The 19,013-nt window shown below is 44.6% G+C and overlaps 1 protein-coding gene across 1 annotated transcript in view; it reads right to left on the bottom strand.

The window, feature by feature from the left end:
* The window catches only part of LOC135213373 (vacuolar fusion protein CCZ1 homolog), a 221,391-nt gene that overhangs the window by 93,067 nt on the left and 109,311 nt on the right, over window positions 1-19,013 (bottom strand). The window contains exon 7 of the mRNA XM_064247352.1: window positions 1,022-1,146. Within this exon, the coding sequence (XP_064103422.1) occupies window positions 1,022-1,146 (125 nt within the window). The remainder of the gene's footprint in view (window positions 1-1,021; window positions 1,147-19,013) is intronic.

The following is a 19,013-nucleotide window of genomic DNA, read 5'->3' as shown; positions in this document are numbered from 1 at the left end:
CAACAAACCAATGCACGGACAATACATGAGACAGACTAAAGAACTAGCCAGAGATGACACATAGCAATGACTACAGAGGGGAGAGCTAAAGAAGGAAACTGAAGGAATAACAGCGGCACAAGATCAGGCCCTAAGACCAGGACATGTTCAAAGAGAACGATAGACGGAAATACATCTCTCTCATAGTAGGAAGTGCAATACGAAAAATAAAACCATAAACCACATAGAAAGCGGATGCCCAGCACTTGCACAGAACCAGTACAAAAAGAGGCATGATTCAGTGGCAAAAGCCCTCCACTGGAGCCTGTGCAAGAAAACATCAGCTACCTTGCATAAGTAATAAGTGGTACAAGCACCAACCTGAGGGAGTGCTAGAAAACGATCAGGCAAAGATCCTCTGGGACTATGGTATCAGAATGGATAGGGTGATACGTGCAAATAGACCAGACGTGACGTTGATTGACAAAGTCAAGAAGAAAGTATCACTCATTGATGTCGCAATACCATGGGACACCAGAGTTGAAGAGAAGAGAGGGAAAATATGGATAAGTATCAAGATCTGAAAATAGAAATAAGAAGGATATGGGATATGCCAGTGGAAATCGTACCCATAATCATAGGAGCACTAGGGATTGATCCCAAGATCCCTGAAAAGGAATCTAGAAAAACTAGGCGCTGAAGTAGCTCCAGGACTCATGCAGAAGAGTGTGATCCTAGAAACGGCGCAACATAGTAAGAAAAAGTGATGGACTCCTAAGGAGGCAGGATGCAACCCAGAACCCCACACTATAAATACCACCCAGTCGAATTGGAGGACTGTGATAGAGCAAAAAATAATAAAATAAAAAATTAAAAATAATAATAATAATAAAAATAATAATATAATAATAATAATAATAATAATAATAATAATAATAATACTATGGAAAATAAACCTGGGATATGAAATCACGGAATGATCATAAACAGAAAGAATGGAGCACCTAAGTTCTTAAACGTGATGAAAACTCAACTACGATACCTGGAAGCGTTAAACAAACAGTAGCTCCTGCTAAAGTATAGACTAGAAGGTGATGAGGCTGTAGCAATCCATCTCCATTGCTAATGTGTATTCTGATGAAGGGAGTCACACCGATGCCAACAAACCTAGGAAATCATCCAGAATTAACTCTCAAACACTTGAATACCAGCACACTTGATATAAATAATAGCATACATGCATGCAACATACATATTGATACAATTACCTCTCAACTCATCGGGCTTCTTTGCTTGTCAGCTAAACTACACTACAGACACCGCCAAACTTATCGCCTAGTTACGGTCCTGAAGGCCGTCTGTATAAAATCAATACAGTAATGTATGTTTTTTCATCCTAAAACATATTAACTTGTACATACACTACTGTATATACATACATTGAGCTATAAGTCCCTGAATATCCAATTCGCTCTACCTCAGAGGAGAATTTTTTAGTTGATAATAATTTCGTCCTCTCGGGGGTTTGAACCAGTTCCCAGCGGACAGAGGAGAAATCAGGACTTCAGTGACGTTGACGTTATTGGCCGAGTCGATAACGTAACTGAAGTCCTGATTTCTCCTCTGTCCACTGGACGCTGCTTCAAACCCACGAGAGGACGAAATTATTATCAACTAAAAAATGATATTGTTATGATACAAATAAATAAACGTTTTTATACTACTTACCTGGCAGATATATACTTAGTATTTGACTCCGTCGTCGACAGAAATTCGAATTTCGCGCACACGCTACCGCCGGTAGGTCAGGTGATCTACTTACCTGCCGCTGGGTGGCAGGACTAGGAACCATTTCCATGTTCTATCATATTTTTTCTATACCGCCTGTCTCCTGAGGGGAGGTAGGGTGGGTATAAATTGTATATATCTGCCCGGTAAGTATGTATATAAACTTTTATTGTATCATAACAATATCATTTTTATACATTCAACTTACCTGTCAGATATATACTTAGCTGATTCACACCATTGGAGGTGGGACAGAGACAGCTAAATATAGAATCAAACAGGAATCACAACTATCGTTGTAGGTAATAAATAAATAAAACCTTGGTTCCTACCTGTTTAGACTGAAGACTTCATGAATACAATCCAGGAGTCTAGTCAGTCTCAAGAGCCTCAGCGAGATATTGATCTATGGCTAAGAGTTCTTGTGGTTCTGCCAAAGGGGTCTTATCCGTTTACTTGGCAGATCCTGGAAGGACTATGTCAATGGGTGCTTATCCACTTACTTGACAAGACCTATACAAGGAGCACAACATCAATCCCGATCACCTCAACCTATCCATGTTAGTTCTAAGATTGCAAGAAGTTATCCCCTAATCCCTTGCAAACAACCACAAACTCGAATCACAAACATTCGACACTTAAAGTACAAAAAATTAAAAAAAAAAAAAAAAAAAAAAAAAAAAACAAAAAAAAAAAAAAAAAAAATTGTACAATCTAGCCAGTAAGAGTCTCTTGATTCCCCACTGATCCAAGCCAGGACGCCCGTGCGCCACCAAGCATACTAATCAGCAGAAAAAACCAACAACTGTCTCACAAGGTAGATCTATGTACTATCAAAAATTAGAACATATAAAAATTTTTCTAAGGATCGTTATGTGTTCCCAGCCCCAGCACTGTATCGGCTGATACAAAAGGACCCAGAGAGAAACACTTTTCCTATGTCACTTTATCACTTTAACATCCTTAAGGTAGTGCGATGCAAATACTGAATTACACCTCCAGTAAGTCGCATCCACAATGTCTTTTAAAGACATGTTCTTCTGAAAAGCTAATGAAGTGGCCACCGCTCTAACCTCATGAGCCTTCACTCGGAGAGTCCTGAAAGAGCCTTCAGTGCAGTTACTATGAGCATCCGTAATAATGCTCCTAACAAAAAATGCTAATGCATTTTTTGACATGGGTCTACTAGGATCCCAAACTGCGCACCACAGGCTTTGTTTACATGCCCTGAGTTCATTCTTCTTCTTTAAATAGAACTTCAGAGCTCGAACCAGAACATAATGATCTTTCTAATTGCCTCTCCTACTAGATTTGAAAGTCCTTTAACTTCAAAACTCTTTGGCCAGGGTTTTGAAGGGTTCTCGTTCTGGCCAGAAACAGAGTCTGGAAAGAAAACAAATTGCCGCATCACTCTTAAATCCTACTCGAGAATCTAGAGCGTGTAATTTCACTAATTCTCTTCGCAGTCGCTAACGACAACAAGAAAATATATTTTCTCGTTAGATCTCTAAACGACGCGTTGTGAGGAGGTTCAAATCTATTTGATGATAGAAATTTCAAAACCACATTTAAGTTCCAGTTCGGAGTACGAGGAGAAAAGGTTTTAGAGGTTTCAAAAGATCTAATAAGGTCGTGGAGATCTTTATCTTCTGCTATCTTCAAACCTCTGTTTCGAAACACAGCAGAAAGCATACTTCGATAACCTTTAATGGTAGAAACTGATAATTTCGATTCTTCCCTAAGGAAAATCAAGAAATCAGCAATGTTGGTCACAGAGGTATCGGAGGAGGACAGTTTATTCTTCTTACACCATCTTCTAAAAACATCCCATTTTGATTGGTAGACCCGAATAGTTGAAGATCTCCGGGGCCTAGCAATTGCTTTTGAAAGCTTTGCTTGAAAAGCCTCTCGCTCTGACAAGTCTTTCGTAGTCGAAAGGCAGTCAGAGCGAGAGCGGGGTTTTGGTTTTGATGGTACCTCTCGAAATGGGGTTGTTTGAGAAGATCTCTCCTGCGTGGAAGAGATCTTGGGAAGCTCCACCGTCCATCCTGTACCTCTGTGAACCATCCATTCCTGTACCTCTGTGAACCAATCTTGAGACGGCCAAAAGGGAGCGATGAGTGTTAGTCTCGTCCCTCTTGACGCCGCAAATTTTCTTAAAACCACTCCTAACATTTTGAAGGGGGGAAAGGCGTAGGCATCTAGGCCTGACCAGTCCAGCAGCATGGCATCCACCACTATCGCTCTCGGGTCTTCCACTAAGGAGCAAAAGTTCTCTATCCTTCTGGATAGGTAGGTGGCAAATAGGTCTAAATGCGGACTGCCCCACAGGGACCACAGAGCTGGACACACCTGAATGTGAAGGGTCCACTCTGTGGGGAGAACTTTTGGTTTAACCTGCTTAGCCTGTCTGCTCTGATGTTCTTCTCTCTTTCACGAATCTTGTGAGGAGAGTCACCTTCTTTTCTTTTGTCCATTACAACAGCTCTTTTGTTATCTGGAACAGAGAAAAAGAGTGAGTTCCCTTACCCTTGTTTCTTGATATAGGCCAACGCTGTGGTGTTGTCCGAGTTGAACCTGTAACCACTTGACCTAAAACTTCTGTCTTGGAATGCTTTTAGGGCTGGAGAAGAAACAGCATAAAGTTCTTTGGAGTTTATATGCCAGTCTTGCTGATCCTTCCTCCATTGGCCTGATACTTCTTTTGTCCCTAGAGTCGCTCCCATCCCTTCTCTGAAGCGTCTGAGAACAAGATTAGGTTTGGGTTCCGAACCTCTCGAGACAAGCCCTCGTTCTTTTCCAAGGGAAAAATCCACCACTTCAGATGATTCTTTACTTCCAGAGGGATTCTGAAAGTGTCTGAAAGTTGCCCGTTCTTCCAACTCCAAATTCTTCTTAGGAAGAACTGAAGAGGGCGTAGGTGGAGTCTTCCTAGAGAAATGAACTGTTCTAGTGAGGAAAGGGTTCCCAGAAGACTTAACCATTCCCTCACCGAACTCCGTTCTTTCTCTAGGAAGCTCGAGATTTTCTGTAATCCACGAGCAATCCTTTCCTGGGATGGAAAAGCCCGAAAAAAAACCCACCCCGAGAATCCATCCGAATCCCCAAATAGACTAAGTTCTGACTGGGGATCATCTGAGATTTCTCGAGGTTCACGAGTAATCCTAACGTCCTTGTTAGGTTCAAAGTAGTCTGTAGGTCCTCCAAACATAGTTTCTCCGACTTGGCCCGGATTAGCCAATCGTCGAGATACATTGAGATGTTGATCCCTTCTAAATGAAGCCATTTGCCACGTTCCTCATCAGATACGTAAATACCTGAGGAGCGATTGATAGGCCGAAGCACAAGGCCCTGAACTGGAAGATTTGTCCTTGTACACAAATCTTAGGTATTTTCTTGACGATGGGTGAATCGGAACATGAAAGTAAGCATCCTGAAGGTCCAGGGATACCATCCAATCTCCCTGACGTAGGGATGACAGAACCGAAGTTGAAGTCTCCATGGAAAAAGGAGAACTTCTTTTTCTCCACGTACCAGTTCAGGATGCTTACATCCAGAACGGGTCTCCATCCCCCCGAAGCCTTTGGAACCAAGAAAAAGCGGTTGTAAAACCCCGGGGAGAATGGATCCTGCACTAGTTCTATTGCATTCTTGTCCCTCATCGGACACCCCTACCTTTAGTCTGAGGGAGAGTCTCTCTCAGTCCAGGGTCCTTGTAACTCGTCGACAAATCCTTCAGAGATGGCCAAAGGAGGTCTGTCTACGAAGGGAATGATGTAACCCTTCTGTAGGACAGACAGAGTCCAGGGATCTGCTTCTCTTAAGGACCAGGCCTCCACAAAGTTTTGAAGTCTGGCCCCTACCTGTGCTTGGAGGACATGGCTGCTACTTGCTCTTTTTAAAAGAGCGGAAGGAAGACCTCCCTCGCTTGTCGAAGGGCTTTCTCTTCGAAGTTGATCGAGTCGAGGGGGCTCCACGAAAGGGCACCACTGGAGTACGAGCCACCTTCTTCTGAGCCGGAACTGCAGGTCTAATCTTCTTTGTGGATTGCACTAGAAGGTCCTGCGTAGCCTTTTCTGACAGGGATCTCGAAATATCCTTCACTAACGATGAAGGAAACAGATGTTCTGACAGAGGTGCGAAAAGTAGAGCGGACCTCTGAGAAGGAGAAACTCCTTTCGTCAGAAAGGAACTGTAAAGAGATCTTTTCTTTAAAACTCCAGATCCAAACAGTGCCGCTAACTCACCAGAACCATCTTGCACAGCCTTATCCATGCAAGATAGGACACTGTGCAAAGTTTCTGGATCAAGAAAATCTGGCTCACTCGTCTTCTTAGCCAGCACCCCAAGAGACCAATCCAAGAAGTTAAACACCTCTAAGACGTGAAAAATTCCCTTAAGGTGCTGATCTAATTCCGACATACTCCAGGACGCCTTTGCCGAATTGAGAGACTGTCTTTCTCACTGAACTCTACAAGACTACTCGAAAAAAAAAAAAAGAAAAAAAATTTTCCTTGGGGGGAAATCTGCAGACGAGGGGAGCATCAAGCCCATAGCCTCTTCCGTCTTATACCATATGCCTCTCTTCCCTGTCAGCTTGGAGGGAGGAGAGCAATAAACAGTTCTCAGTGTTTCCTTCTTAGATAAACCCGAGAATCCAAGACTGGAGGGCTTTCCTCCATTGAGGGATCGCAGGCTTCATCTTTAAGAAAGCCGAGGATTTCGGGGTTTTTGTGCTCGAAAACAGCGATCTCGGAGAAGGAGGAGCCGCAGGACTAAGAGAGTCCCCAAACTCCTTAAGAAGTAACGAGGCTAAAACTTTATAATTGGAAAGTCCCTCGTTGGTCGAAACTTCTTCTTCAGAAACCTCTTCAAGGTCAAGGTTAGAAGGAGATCGCTCTTTCCTGATCGATTCTCTATCAAGAGAAGTCGCTCTAGGAGAAATGCTTCTAGTAGGGGAAGGACTACGAACAATAACGTCCCCACAACTAGTAGAAGCCTCGCGTCTGACTGGGTCATGCCTAGTCGGCGCCTCGCGCTTGGTAGGCTGCTCGCGCCTGGCTGGCGCTTTAAACCTTGGCGGCGTCACGCGTCTGGCGCCTGTCATGATCCTCGCGTCTTGATGACGCTTCGCGGTCTGGGAGGCGTCACGCTTCTGGCTGGCGTCGCGCCTTGCAGCGTCCTCGCGCTTGCGTGGCGCCTCTCTCCTGGGAGGCGTCACGCTTCTGGTTGACGTCACGCGCCTCGGAGCGTCCTGGCGCTTGCCTGGCGCCTCTCTCCTGAGAGGCGTCACGCTTCTGGTTGACGTCTCGCGCCTCGCAGCGTCCTGGCGCTTGCCTGGCGCCTCGCTCCTGGGAGGCGTCATGCTTCTGGCTGGCGTCACGAAACTCGCGTCTTCTTGGCGCCAAAAAAAAAATCGATCCAAACTGGCGCGTCACGCGTCTGGTTGACGTCTAGCGCTTCGAATGCTCGACGGTCGCCTGACTGGCGACTCGCGTCTGGAAAGGCTCTTCGTGCTGGCTGGCGCTTCACGCTTGGCTGACGCTTCGCGTCTAGAAAACTCGACGCTCTTGTCTGGTGCCTCGCGCCTGGAAGGCTCTACGCGTTTCGTTGGCGCCTCGAGCCTGGATGGCGCTTCAAGATAAACAGGAGATACTTTCCTGTCTGGCGCCTTGCGCTTGACAGGAGAACGGATCTTGCTCGGCCTATGCAAGGCTGATGAATCAGATTCCAAATCCGAGGATGACAAATCTTGATGGCGAGTCTGAACCCTCGACAGCTTAGACTTCTTAATAAGCAGGAAATCGTCTTTCCTTCTGGGAGGGTCTCTTGCAAAGAACTCCCACAGAGAAGTGTGATGGAATCCTGCATAGTGGCAAAGGATTTCTGTTAGTTTCTTCATTATCGTCTACCCTAGGAGTAGAAGATTGGTCTTTAACCGATTCCCACAAGTCTGTGTGGGAAGGAATAACCTTCTTTGCTTGTTTAATTACTGAATGGTCCTCCTCTTGAAAACGCTCAGGACTCGAAGTAATCCTGGGTTCATCCAAACGTCTTTTCAGGGGGCGAGAAAGATCCGCCGATCTCCAACCTCTTTTAGGTGAAGAATTCTCTGAAGAGGAGAACACTTCACGCAGAACGCTTTTTCTGTAGCGTTCTCTGGCATTCTGTGGCGATACAGAAAATGCCGAAGGGACGTCTGACTGTTGGGGATCCTCCACAACCTCCTTACGGCTTTCGACATTCCTTCTCCTCTGGGCTTGGGAGCTTGAAAGAGGTCTAGGCCTGAGAGTTTTGTGGAGACAATCAAACGCCCCCTCCACAGCACTGGGGACACTTATATCACTATCCACAGCACTATAATCACACTGCTTACCTTCAATGGCCGCCATTTTGGTTTCCATTTTCCGAAGGGCGGCTTTAAGATTCGCAATCTCAGATGCCGAATCTGTGGGATCTAATAAAGGCGCAGGTACATTAGATGGGGCAGTAAAAGGAGAAGAGGGTATAATATTACTGATAACCCCGCTAGATACAGAACTAGGCAAAGGTTTGGAAGAAGACCTCCTCACCCTGTCTCTTTCCAACTTCTTCAAGTATGAAGTTAGAAAGATTTCCATTCTTCCGCACTCAAATCTTTGCATTCATTACAAGTATTATCAAAAGAACATTCATACATCCTGCATTTCTTGCAAATAGTATGAGGATCAAGCGATGCCTTCGGCATCCTAACTTTACAACCCACATTCACACACATTCTCACCACACTTCCAGAATCAGACATCATGTTGAACAATCCAAATCAAATTCCAAAAACGGTCCACAATCGCGTATGCCAGTACAATCAATGCAAATACGTCACCGAGAAGTCCAAACGAAGATCAATTGCGATGCAAAATACGAATATCCAGCTGGAGATACCCACAACGATGTTGCCAGTATGGCCGACAGAAAAAATATGATAGAACATGGGAATGGTTCCTAGTCCTGCCACCCAGCGGCAGGTAAGTAGATCACCTGACCTACCGGTAGCGTGTGCGCGAAATTCGAATTTCTGTCGGACGACGGAGTCAAATAGCTAAGTATATATCTGACAGGTAAGTTGAATGCATAAAAATTCCTTTTTGGTTAACATACTATATGAAAATATATTAATTCTGAGGTAGAGCAAATTGGATATTAAAGGAGATTTGTAGCTCGATGTATGCATATGAATTCCGGTGATGTGATAAAGATTCACAACACTGTATTTACAGAATAGGTGCACACAAAATTTGAACTTACGGGTAGGGGAGCCATCTGGACACAAATTTAATTTGCAATCGCGTTTGTTTGTATCTCTGAATGTTTGTAAATTGAATTTTCGTAAGTAGGGTGGTGTCTGTACTATAACACTGTTCTGGCTGGCTGCCCTTTACACAAACATTTTATAAGTAATTATAAATTTAATGTTACAGTAAACAGAAATACTATTAGCCATGAAATATCTTGAATACTTTATATACTCCTGAGACCTTGTTATTTATCAGATTTTTGTTTCTTATCAGTATGCCACATCCCAGACATTAAAAAAAATTTTAACAATGGCTGACGTGCGTTAAAGTTCACGTTTCTGCATTCCCTGGGTAGCTCAAGAGCACTACAGTGCAATTTAAATGCCCTATTCACATTGAAAAATGATATTGTTATGATACAATAAAGTTTCATACATACTTACCTGGCAGATATATACTTAGCTAAGACTCCGTCGTCCCCAACAGAAATTCAAATTTCGCGCCACTCGCTACAGGTAGGTCAGGTGATCTACCGGCCTGCCCTGGGTGGCAGGACTAGGAACCATTCCTGTTTTCTATCATATTTTCTCTCTTCCACCTGTCTCCTGCGGGGAGGCTGGGTGGGCCATTAATCGTATATATCTGCCAGGTAAGTATGTATGAAACTTTATTGTATCATAACAATATCATTTTCATACAATCAACTTACCTGTCAGATATATACTTAGCTGATTGGCACCCTTTGGTGGAGGGTAAGAGACAGCTAATATGGAATAGACAGGTAAACAACATATGTTGTAGGTATAAAAGAAAAACCTTGGTTCCTACCTGATAGGTGGTAGACTTCGTGGCTGTTGCCCAGTAGTCTGCATCACCTCAAGAAACTTTAGCGAGATATGTGATCTATGGCCAAGAGTTCTTGTGGGTCTGCCGATGGGGTATGATCCGCTTACTCGGCAGAGCCTGAAAGGACTTTGTCAATGGGTACTGGACCACTTCTATGACAATACACCTTATGAAGGAGCACACAACCAATCCTGACCACCTGATCCTAACCACCATGTTAGTAGAAAGAATTGTTCTGAGTTATCCCCAAACTCATTACAACAACCATAACTCGAAAACACAATACTCATACATACAAAAAATTACAAAAAATTTTTTTTTACCATACTCCTCCAAAAAGATATCACAAGAGTTCCTTACTGAACAACAGTGACTGGCCGCCTGTGCAGCATCGAGCCCTCTTTGTCAGCAGAAATCTAGAACATATCTAGTAGAAGGTATGTACAAAGTTAAGATTGGTGTTGGCTCCCCCCGTACCCAGTATCGTATCCGCCGATACGAATGGACCCAGAGAAAAACATTTCTCGTAGGTCACGCGAACATCTTTCAGATAGTGAGATGCAAATACCAAGTTTCACCTCCAATATGTCGTATCAAGGATTTTCTTCAGCGACATATCCTTCTGAAAAGCGAGAGACGTCGCCACTGCTCTTACCTCATGAGCCTTCACTCTTAAGAGTCGAAAAGAGTCGTCAGGACAGAACTTGTGAGCATCTGTAATGACGCTCCTTACAAAGAAAGCTAGCGCATTCTTTGACATGACTTTTGTGTGGGGGTCTTTAATCGAGCACCAAAGACCTTGTCTAGAGCCTCCCATTTGTTTCTTCCTGTGTAGTAGAACTTAAGCGCTCTTACAGGGCAAAGAGACCTTTCTGCTTCTCTACCAACGAGACTCGATAAGCCTTTCACCTCGAATCTCTTGGGCCAGGGAATTGAGGGGTTTTCGTTTTTGGCTAGAAATAGTGTTCTAAACGAGCAGAAGGCCGAGTCTCTGTTGAATCCGACTTCATCTTCTAGGGCATGAAGCTCACAAATTCTTTTGGCTGTAGCCAGAGATAAGAGAAACAAGCATTTCCTTGTTAAATCCCTAAACAAAGCTAAATGAGGAGGCTCGAATCTCTCAGACGAAAGGAACTTGAGAACCACATCAAGGTTCCAGCTAGGAGGAGCTGGTTCTCTAGACTTTGTAGTCTCAAACGATCTTATAAGATCGTGTAGATCTTTATTATCAGCAAGCTCTAGGCCTCTATTTCTGAAGACTGCCGAAAGCATGCTTCTGTATCCTTTTATAGTAGATACAGACAAGAGAGAGTCCTCTCTCAGGAACAAAAGGAAATCAGCAATTTCAGTTACAGAGGTACTGGAGGAGGACAACTTCTTCGACTTACACCTTCTAAAAACCATCCCACTTAGACTGATAGACTCGTCTAGTGGAAGCTCTGCAGGCTCTAGCGATAGCACTTGCAGCCTTGTGAGAAAACCCTCTCGCTCTGACAAGTCTTTCGATAGTCGAAAGGCAGTCAGAGCGAGAGCGGGGAGGTTTTGATGAAACCTCTCGAAGTGTGGCTGTCTGAGAAGATCCATCCTTTTTGGAAGGGATCTTGGGAAGTCTACTGTCCACTCCAGCACCTCTGCAAACCAATCTTGTGCTGGCCAAAACGGGGCTATCAGGGTCATCCTTGTCCCGTTGGACGCTACAAACTTTCTCAACACTTGTCCCAGGATTTTGAAAGGGGGGAAAGCGTACACGTCTACATGAGACCAGTCTAGCAGGAAGGCGTCGACCACGAGAGCTCTTGGGTCTTCCACCACTGAACAAAAGACTTCCAGCCTTTTGGAAAGGAATGTGGCGAACAGATCTACGTGAGGAGTGCCCCAAAGATCCCAAAGACTCTGACACACCTCTGAATGAAGGGTCCATTCTGTATGAAGGACCTGGCTTCTCCTGCTCAGTCTGTCCGCCCTGACGTTTCTCGTACCCTGAACAAATCTTGTCAGGAGGGAGATGTTCCTCTGTGAGGTCCAAATTAGCAGATCTCTTGCTATCTCGTATAGAGACACGGAGTGCGTTCCTCCTTGCTTCCGAATGTAGGACAGGGCGGTAGTGTTGTCCACATTCACTTGGACCACACTGTTTGTCACAAATGGTTCGAAGAACTTTAGAGCCATGTGTACTGCTAGAAGTTCTTTGCAATTTATGTGCCAGGACACCTGTGTTGCCTTCCAGGTGCCTGACACTTCTCTCGCCCCTAGCGTTGCTCCCCAACCCTTCTCCGATGCGTCGGAATACAACACTCGGCTTGGGTTCGGAACCTCCAGAGAAATTCCCTTGTTCTCTTTTAGAGGGGACAACCGCCATTCCAGGTGTGGTTTCATTTCCATTGGAAGGAGAAAACTGTCGGAGAGAAGTCCCGTCTTCCAATTCCATGATCTCCTTAGGAAGAACTGAAGAGGACGAAGATGAAGAAAGATGAGGAAGACTGTTTGAGCGAGGAAAGGGTCCCTAGAAGGCTTAACCATTCCCTCGCCGAAGTACGTTCCTTCCCTAAGAAGAGAGAGACTTTCTCCAAGCCTCTCACGATTCTCTCTTGCGAAGGAAATACTTGAAAACCCCGAGAATCCATCTGAATCCCCAGATAGACTAAGTTCTGTCTGGGGATCAGCTGTGACTTCTCGAGGTTCACGAGTAGTCCCAACGACTTTATCAGGTTTAGGGTCAAAGTAAGGTCCTCCAAACGCTGTCTCTCTGATCTGGCCCTGATGAGCCAGTCGTCCAGATACAGAGAGATATTTACGCCTTTGAGGTGAAGAAACCTCGCCACATTCTTCATCAGGCTTGTGCAGACCTGAGGAGCTGTGGACAGGCCGAAACACAAGGCCCTGAACTGAAAGATCCTTCCCCCCGTCATGAAACGGAGGTACTTCTTCGAAGAAGGGTGAATCGGGACGTGAAAATAAGCGTCCTGGAGATCCAGAGACACCATCCAATCTCCTTGCCGCAAAGCCGCAAGGACTGAGGCCGAAGTCTCCATAGAGAACTTCTCCTTCTGAACAAACTTGTTTAGAGCGCTGACATCTAGTACCGGTCTCCAGCCCCCCGAGGCTTTTGCAACCAGAAAAAGACGATTGTAAAACCCCGGAGAGTTTTGATCCAGTACTAATTCTATCGCTCTTTTGTCCCACATTTGATCCACCATCAGACGAAGAGTATCCCTCAGTACAGGGTCCCTGTATCTGGCTGACAGTTCCCTCGGAATAGTCGTTAGGGGAGGACTGTCCTGGAAGGGGATAAGATATCCCTTCCTGATTATCGACATCGAAGAGGCGTCCGAGTTTATGAGTGTCCAGGCCTCTGCAAATCCGAGTAGCCTGGCACCTACTGGTGTTTGGAGGCTCGCTGTCTTATTTCCCTTTCTTAAAGGGACGGAAAGCAGGTCTACCTCTCCTCTCAGGGCCTCTCCTTTTTGAGGGAGCTCTGGAGGGAGGGCCTCCTCGAAAGGGCTGAATCGAAGTACTAGATCCTTTCTTCTCAACCACAACTGGCAGTCTCTTCTTCCTTGAAGACTGAAGGAGAAGATCCTGTGTCGCCTTCTCAGTCAGTGATCGAGAAATGTCCTTCACTAACTGAGAAGGAAACAAAAAGTCTGACATGGGAGCAAAAACCAGGGCTGTCCTGTGAGTGTGAAACAAGCCTTGGTTAGGAAAGCACTAAAAATAATCCTCTTCTTAAGGAGTCCCGCTCCAAAGAAGGAGGAGACTTCTCCCGATCCGTCTTGCACTGCCTTGTCAATGCATGACAAGATACAAAGCATGACTTCGGGGTCTAGACCTTCCGAGTCATGGGCTTTCTTGGACATCACCCCAAGGGACCAGTCCAGGAAATTAAAGACTTCTAAAATATGGAAGAGTCCCTTGAGGAGATGATCTATCTCAGAAATAGTCCAAGTCACACGAGCTGCGTTCAATGCGTGTCTACGAGAGGCATCAACTAAGGTTGAAAAATCAGCTTCAGCCGAGGCTGGGAGAGAAAGGCCCATGTTCTCCCCAGTTCGGTACCACACACCTCTTTTGCCAGAAAGTCTAGCCGGGGGCATACAGAAGGTAGTTCTGACAAGTTCCTTCTTTGTCAACATCCAGTTGTCAAGAGACTGGAGAGCCCTCTTCATAGAGATAGTAGGTCTCATCTTCAGAACCGACGAAGACTTTGGCACAATTGAACTCGAAAATAGCGATCGAGGAGAAGGAGGAGCAGCAGGAGTCAATGAATCCCCATACTCTTGCAAAAGAAGGGCTGTCAGAACTTTATAGTTCGAGAAACCCTCTCTACCACGAGCCTCGTCTTCCGAATCTTCGTCCAAACCGGGAGGAGAATCCGCCTTAAATTCGGGAGGATCTTCACAAACCTCTCTCTCTGTGGGAGACAAACTCCTACTAGGAGAAGGACTAATCGAGTGAACAGAGTCTCTCTTAAGTCTAGTTGGCGCCTCGCGCCTGTTTGACGTCTCGCGTCTGGCTAGCTCCTCGCGCTTGGCTGGCGCCTCGTGCCTGGCTCTTCGAGCATGGCTAGCGCTTCATGTTCTTGGCTGGCGCCTCGCGCCTGGCTGACGCCTCGCGAGAGTCAGCCAGGCGTGAGCCTGGCTGACTCTTCCGCACCTGGCTGGAGTCTCGCGCCTGGCTGGTGTCTCGCGCCTGTCAGGATCCTTGTCTGGCGTATCGCGCTTGGCTGGCGCCTCGCGCCTGGAAGGCTCTTCATGCCTAGTTAGTTTCTCACGCCTGGCTGGTTCCTCACGCCTGGTAGGCTGTTCGTGCCTGGAAGGTTGTTCGCACCTGTAAGACTTTTCTAGTCTATCGGTGGCCCGGCGCGCCTGGCCGACGCTTCGCGCCTGGCCGACGCTTCGCGCCTGGAAGAAGAGGCCTCACTTCTGGCTGGAGTCTCGCGCCTGGAAGAAGAGGCCTCACTTCTGGCTGGAGTCTCGCGCCTGGAAGAAGAGGCCTCACTTCTGGCTGGAGTCTCGCGCCTGGCAGGAGAAAGGAGACGAGACTTCTTAATAGGAAGCCTAGCGTCCTTTCTGCGAGGAGGATCTCTAGAAAGAACTCCAACTAAAGAGGCTAACTGTTCTTGTACAGCTAACAAGATCCTCTTCGAAGCTACTCCAGCGTCCTCTTCAATGGGAGAAGCAGGAGACCTCGAAGGTGTACGATCCTCAATTTCAGATTGTGGAGACGTCGAGACCATCTTTGCCTTCTTGATAGAAGAGGGGGCTTCCTCCGAGAAGCGTTCCGGGCTCGAGTCAAAAGCGGGTTCTTTCCAGTGCCTTTTCAGTGGCCTAGATAGGTCCGAGTCCTTCCACCCTCGTTTAGGTGAAGGAGAACCGGACGAAGAGAAACACTCTCGCAGGACGCTCCTCTTGAAGCGGTCCTGAGCAGTCTGTTGTGAAACAGAGCCTGCTGAAGGGACGCCTGACCGGTGGGGATTCCCCACGACCTCCGTAAGGCTTTCGACTTTCCTTCTCCTCCGGGTATGTGAGCTTGGAAGAGGTCTAGGCCTGGGAGCATCGCAGAGACGGTCAGACGCCCCCTCCACAACACTGGGAACACTCACTTCACTAAGCATATCGCTATCACTTCCCTTACCTTGCATGGCCGCCATTTTGGTCCTCATCTTATGAAGAGTAGCCTTCAGATCGGCGATTTCAGAAGCCGAATCTGAATGCAAAGCCTGTGAGGGTTCAGATACAGAGGGAGAATCAAATTCATTATTAAAAGGAGAGTTAGACTCAGAAAAAGGCTCAATAGGCCTTGTACTTACACCCTTTTGTGCAGCCCGTCTAATTCTATCCCTCTGTAACTTCTTCAAGTAAGAAGTTAAAGTCTTCCATTCATTAGCATTCAACCTTTCACACTCATGACAGGTGTTAGCTAAAGAACATTCAAACCCTCTACACTTATGACATACAGAGTGAGGATCAACCGAAGCCTTCGGTATCCTCACCTTGCAGCCTACATTCACACACACTCTCACACTAACACTTGAATCAGACATTTTAGTAGAAAAAATCAAAAGCAAGTCCAAATCCAGTCCACGGTAGCGAATGCCAAAACAACGATCCAGGTACGTCACCAAAAAGTCCAATAAAGTTGATCAATTGCCTTGAAAAGCGAATTCCAGTCAGGAGGTAGTAACAACAATGTTGATACCACCGGCGACAGAGAAAATATGATAGAAAACGGGAATAGTTCCTAGTCCTGCCACCCAGGGCAGGCCGGTAGATCACCTGACCTACCTGTAGCGAGTGGCGCGAAATTTGAACTTCTGTCGGGGACGACGGAGTCTTAGCTAAGTATATATCTGACAGGTAAGTTGATTGTATGAAAACAAATTGTATACATATTAGCTCCTACTTTAATACAGTAAAGAAGCCTTGAACTGCGAGCAATTAATTCAATAAATGAAAGTTTCAAGAACATACTTTCCCAAGGTATGATTTTGTCCAAAACATATTTTAAAAATCTGCAAATTTAAGAATGTTTACAAATTTATTTTCATACAAAATCCCTTTACTCTATTTTTTCTATCTGGCAAAAATACAGTTTGAATTGTTTTGATGGTTGATGATGATTGCTGAATGTAATATTTTCATACAGATTCGATATTTTCCATACTATTACTTGGTTTCCAGACAGAAGTTCCTTCAATAAACCAAATTTCTCTATCAAATATATATTATATCTGTTAAAAATGGTATTGAGTTCAAAAACTATGAAATGTGGTCACAAGTCTCCAAATAAATAGCAAGGTCTCCAAAGTCCCTCATGAAATGCATTTCAGAATCACACTATACATTTCATGCAGAACATCATGTATTTTTCATTAAATTCAAAACAAACTGAGACAAATCACACTAAATATTAAATGAGGGCTGTGCTGTCAGACCCCAGTATCCACTAAGCCCCTATATGCATATGTACTGAACAACTTACCCATGGTCAACCATGGAGAAAAAATGTAAACAAATTTTAAACTGCACAACATACCAGCTAGCAAATTTACTCATTGTTCTGCCTATCATCCACCTATGTGTCTCCCTCTCTCTCTCCAATTGCCCACCGCCTCTTCAACCTCAGGCCGAGCATAGCCTCCTACTGCAGTGTATCTCTTTGTTCAAAAGAAGACAGAGTCACCCAGAGCAATGACTCCAAGACAGCAAGAAGTGTTTTCAATAGTAATGAAAACTAGCCCAAGAGGGCATGGAAAAGTGAAAGTGTTAGATGTGATTGAAACAGTAGAAAAATATTATACTGAAATCAATAGGAAATGAAGCAAGAACAAATCGCTGATTGGCAAAATTTACAAGCATACGATAAGCATACACGAAAGGCTTGCAACTGTGCCACTGAATGCATACATTAGTTCAAAAGTGCAGTCACCATCATACTTATGAACATTCAAGAGATACAAACAGACAGGGTCAAACGTTAAAATTGTGTTTGGAGCACTCCCCTTAGCCACCTGTAAGTTCAAATCTTGCTGTGCTCTTATTCTTCTAGTAAGAATCTTTGCAAAGAACAGAGAACACAAGGAAGTACAAGAACCTGTTCCTTTAACAACTCAACAATAATACTGCTGATACAAAAGAGGGAACCAAGTCATTCGCAGCCAGTGGGAACAGTGAAATTGATTCAAGCATCAATTTAGCCTAAAGAATATAGATATTACTGGAAAAGAATTTAAATATTGCTGGAGAATTGCCATTCATGGACAAAGACAGCGCTAATACATTTCCTGCAGAGTACAAAATAATAATAAAAAAAGCAGAAGGTATGATCCCAAGCAGATTTTTAATTGTGACAAAATAGGCCTCTTCTAGAAGAAAATGCCTAGCACGACCTATATCCACCAAAGTGCTAAGTAAGCATCAAACTTAAAAGCATGGAAGGACAGACTGACTCCAGCAGTACATAGCAACACAGCTGGCCTTAATATTAAATCTAGAGTTGGAGTTGTGTATTGTGCAAAAAAAAAAAAAATAAAAAACATGCTCTGCTGAACACAATACAAGGCTTTTTCCTGTTTAATGGTCACATTATATCAAGGCACACATTGCTGCTATGATTTTTACACAGTGTTATACAAATGTTTCACTCAAAAGGTCATAGGCTTTTAAAAGACGGAAGCTTTGTCTTTTAATGTCTTACTGATAACAGTTAAAGTTCCTAGTCATCTTTAATCCACTGTCAAGGCATATCCATATGAGAATGTATTTTGACCACCCAGCATGACTTCACTTCTCCAGCTTCTTAACCAAGGCATCATTTGGTGTGTCAAGGCCACCATCACTTGGCAGGAGCAACTATTGATGCCAATCCCAACATGAATGTCATGGACTGTTGGGAAACATTCATCACTGCCAATGTGATAGCAATCATAAGGGAGTAACAGATGAATTGAAATTGGAAACAGTGAATGCTTGTTAGAAGAATTTGTGGAGTAAGACTGAATAATTTCAAGGGCTTCCCAGCTTATCATAAAAAGGTGCAGATTATTATTGCTTTGGCGAGAAAAGTTGGTGGCCATGGAATGGGGGACTGATTGGTGACACTATCATTAAGTATCTGGAAAAGGGTGTTGATTTGACAAACAAGGAGTTGAAAGATCTCATCAAGTCATCTATGTTGCAGGAAAAAGATGAATCAGAAAGGGAATTTGAATCACCAAATTGGACACTGGAAATGTGTGTGAATGGTTTAAAGTAATTCAATATACTTAAGATTAAATGAAGGATCATGGGCCTTCAATGGTATGCAGCATTAAAGTGTATCATTTGACATCAGATGTATGATGAACTCAAAAGGCAAAGACAAAGAAGACTAAAAAAGTGTCCACTCTAGACAATCTTCAACATTCCACTTCATCTGCTCCTGATGTTATAAATTTGTTGCCAGCCTCTTCTCGATTTTCCCTTATCCACACTGGGCTTTATGTGAATGATAGCGGCTGAATTTTGGTTAATGGCAGTTTTTGCTTATCAGCACCCAGCCCAGAACGGAACCCTGCCGATAACCCAGAACTGCCTGTATAATGGAATACGTTCAACCAACCAGTCAAAACATCACAACCATCCAGTG

The sequence above is a fragment of the Macrobrachium nipponense genome, chromosome 42, assembly GCF_015104395.2.
Source record: "Macrobrachium nipponense isolate FS-2020 chromosome 42, ASM1510439v2, whole genome shotgun sequence".
NCBI lineage: Eukaryota > Metazoa > Arthropoda > Malacostraca > Decapoda > Palaemonidae > Macrobrachium > Macrobrachium nipponense.
The sequence above is the reverse complement of the archived record's forward strand: the minus strand, read 5'-3'. Positions and strand labels throughout refer to the sequence as shown.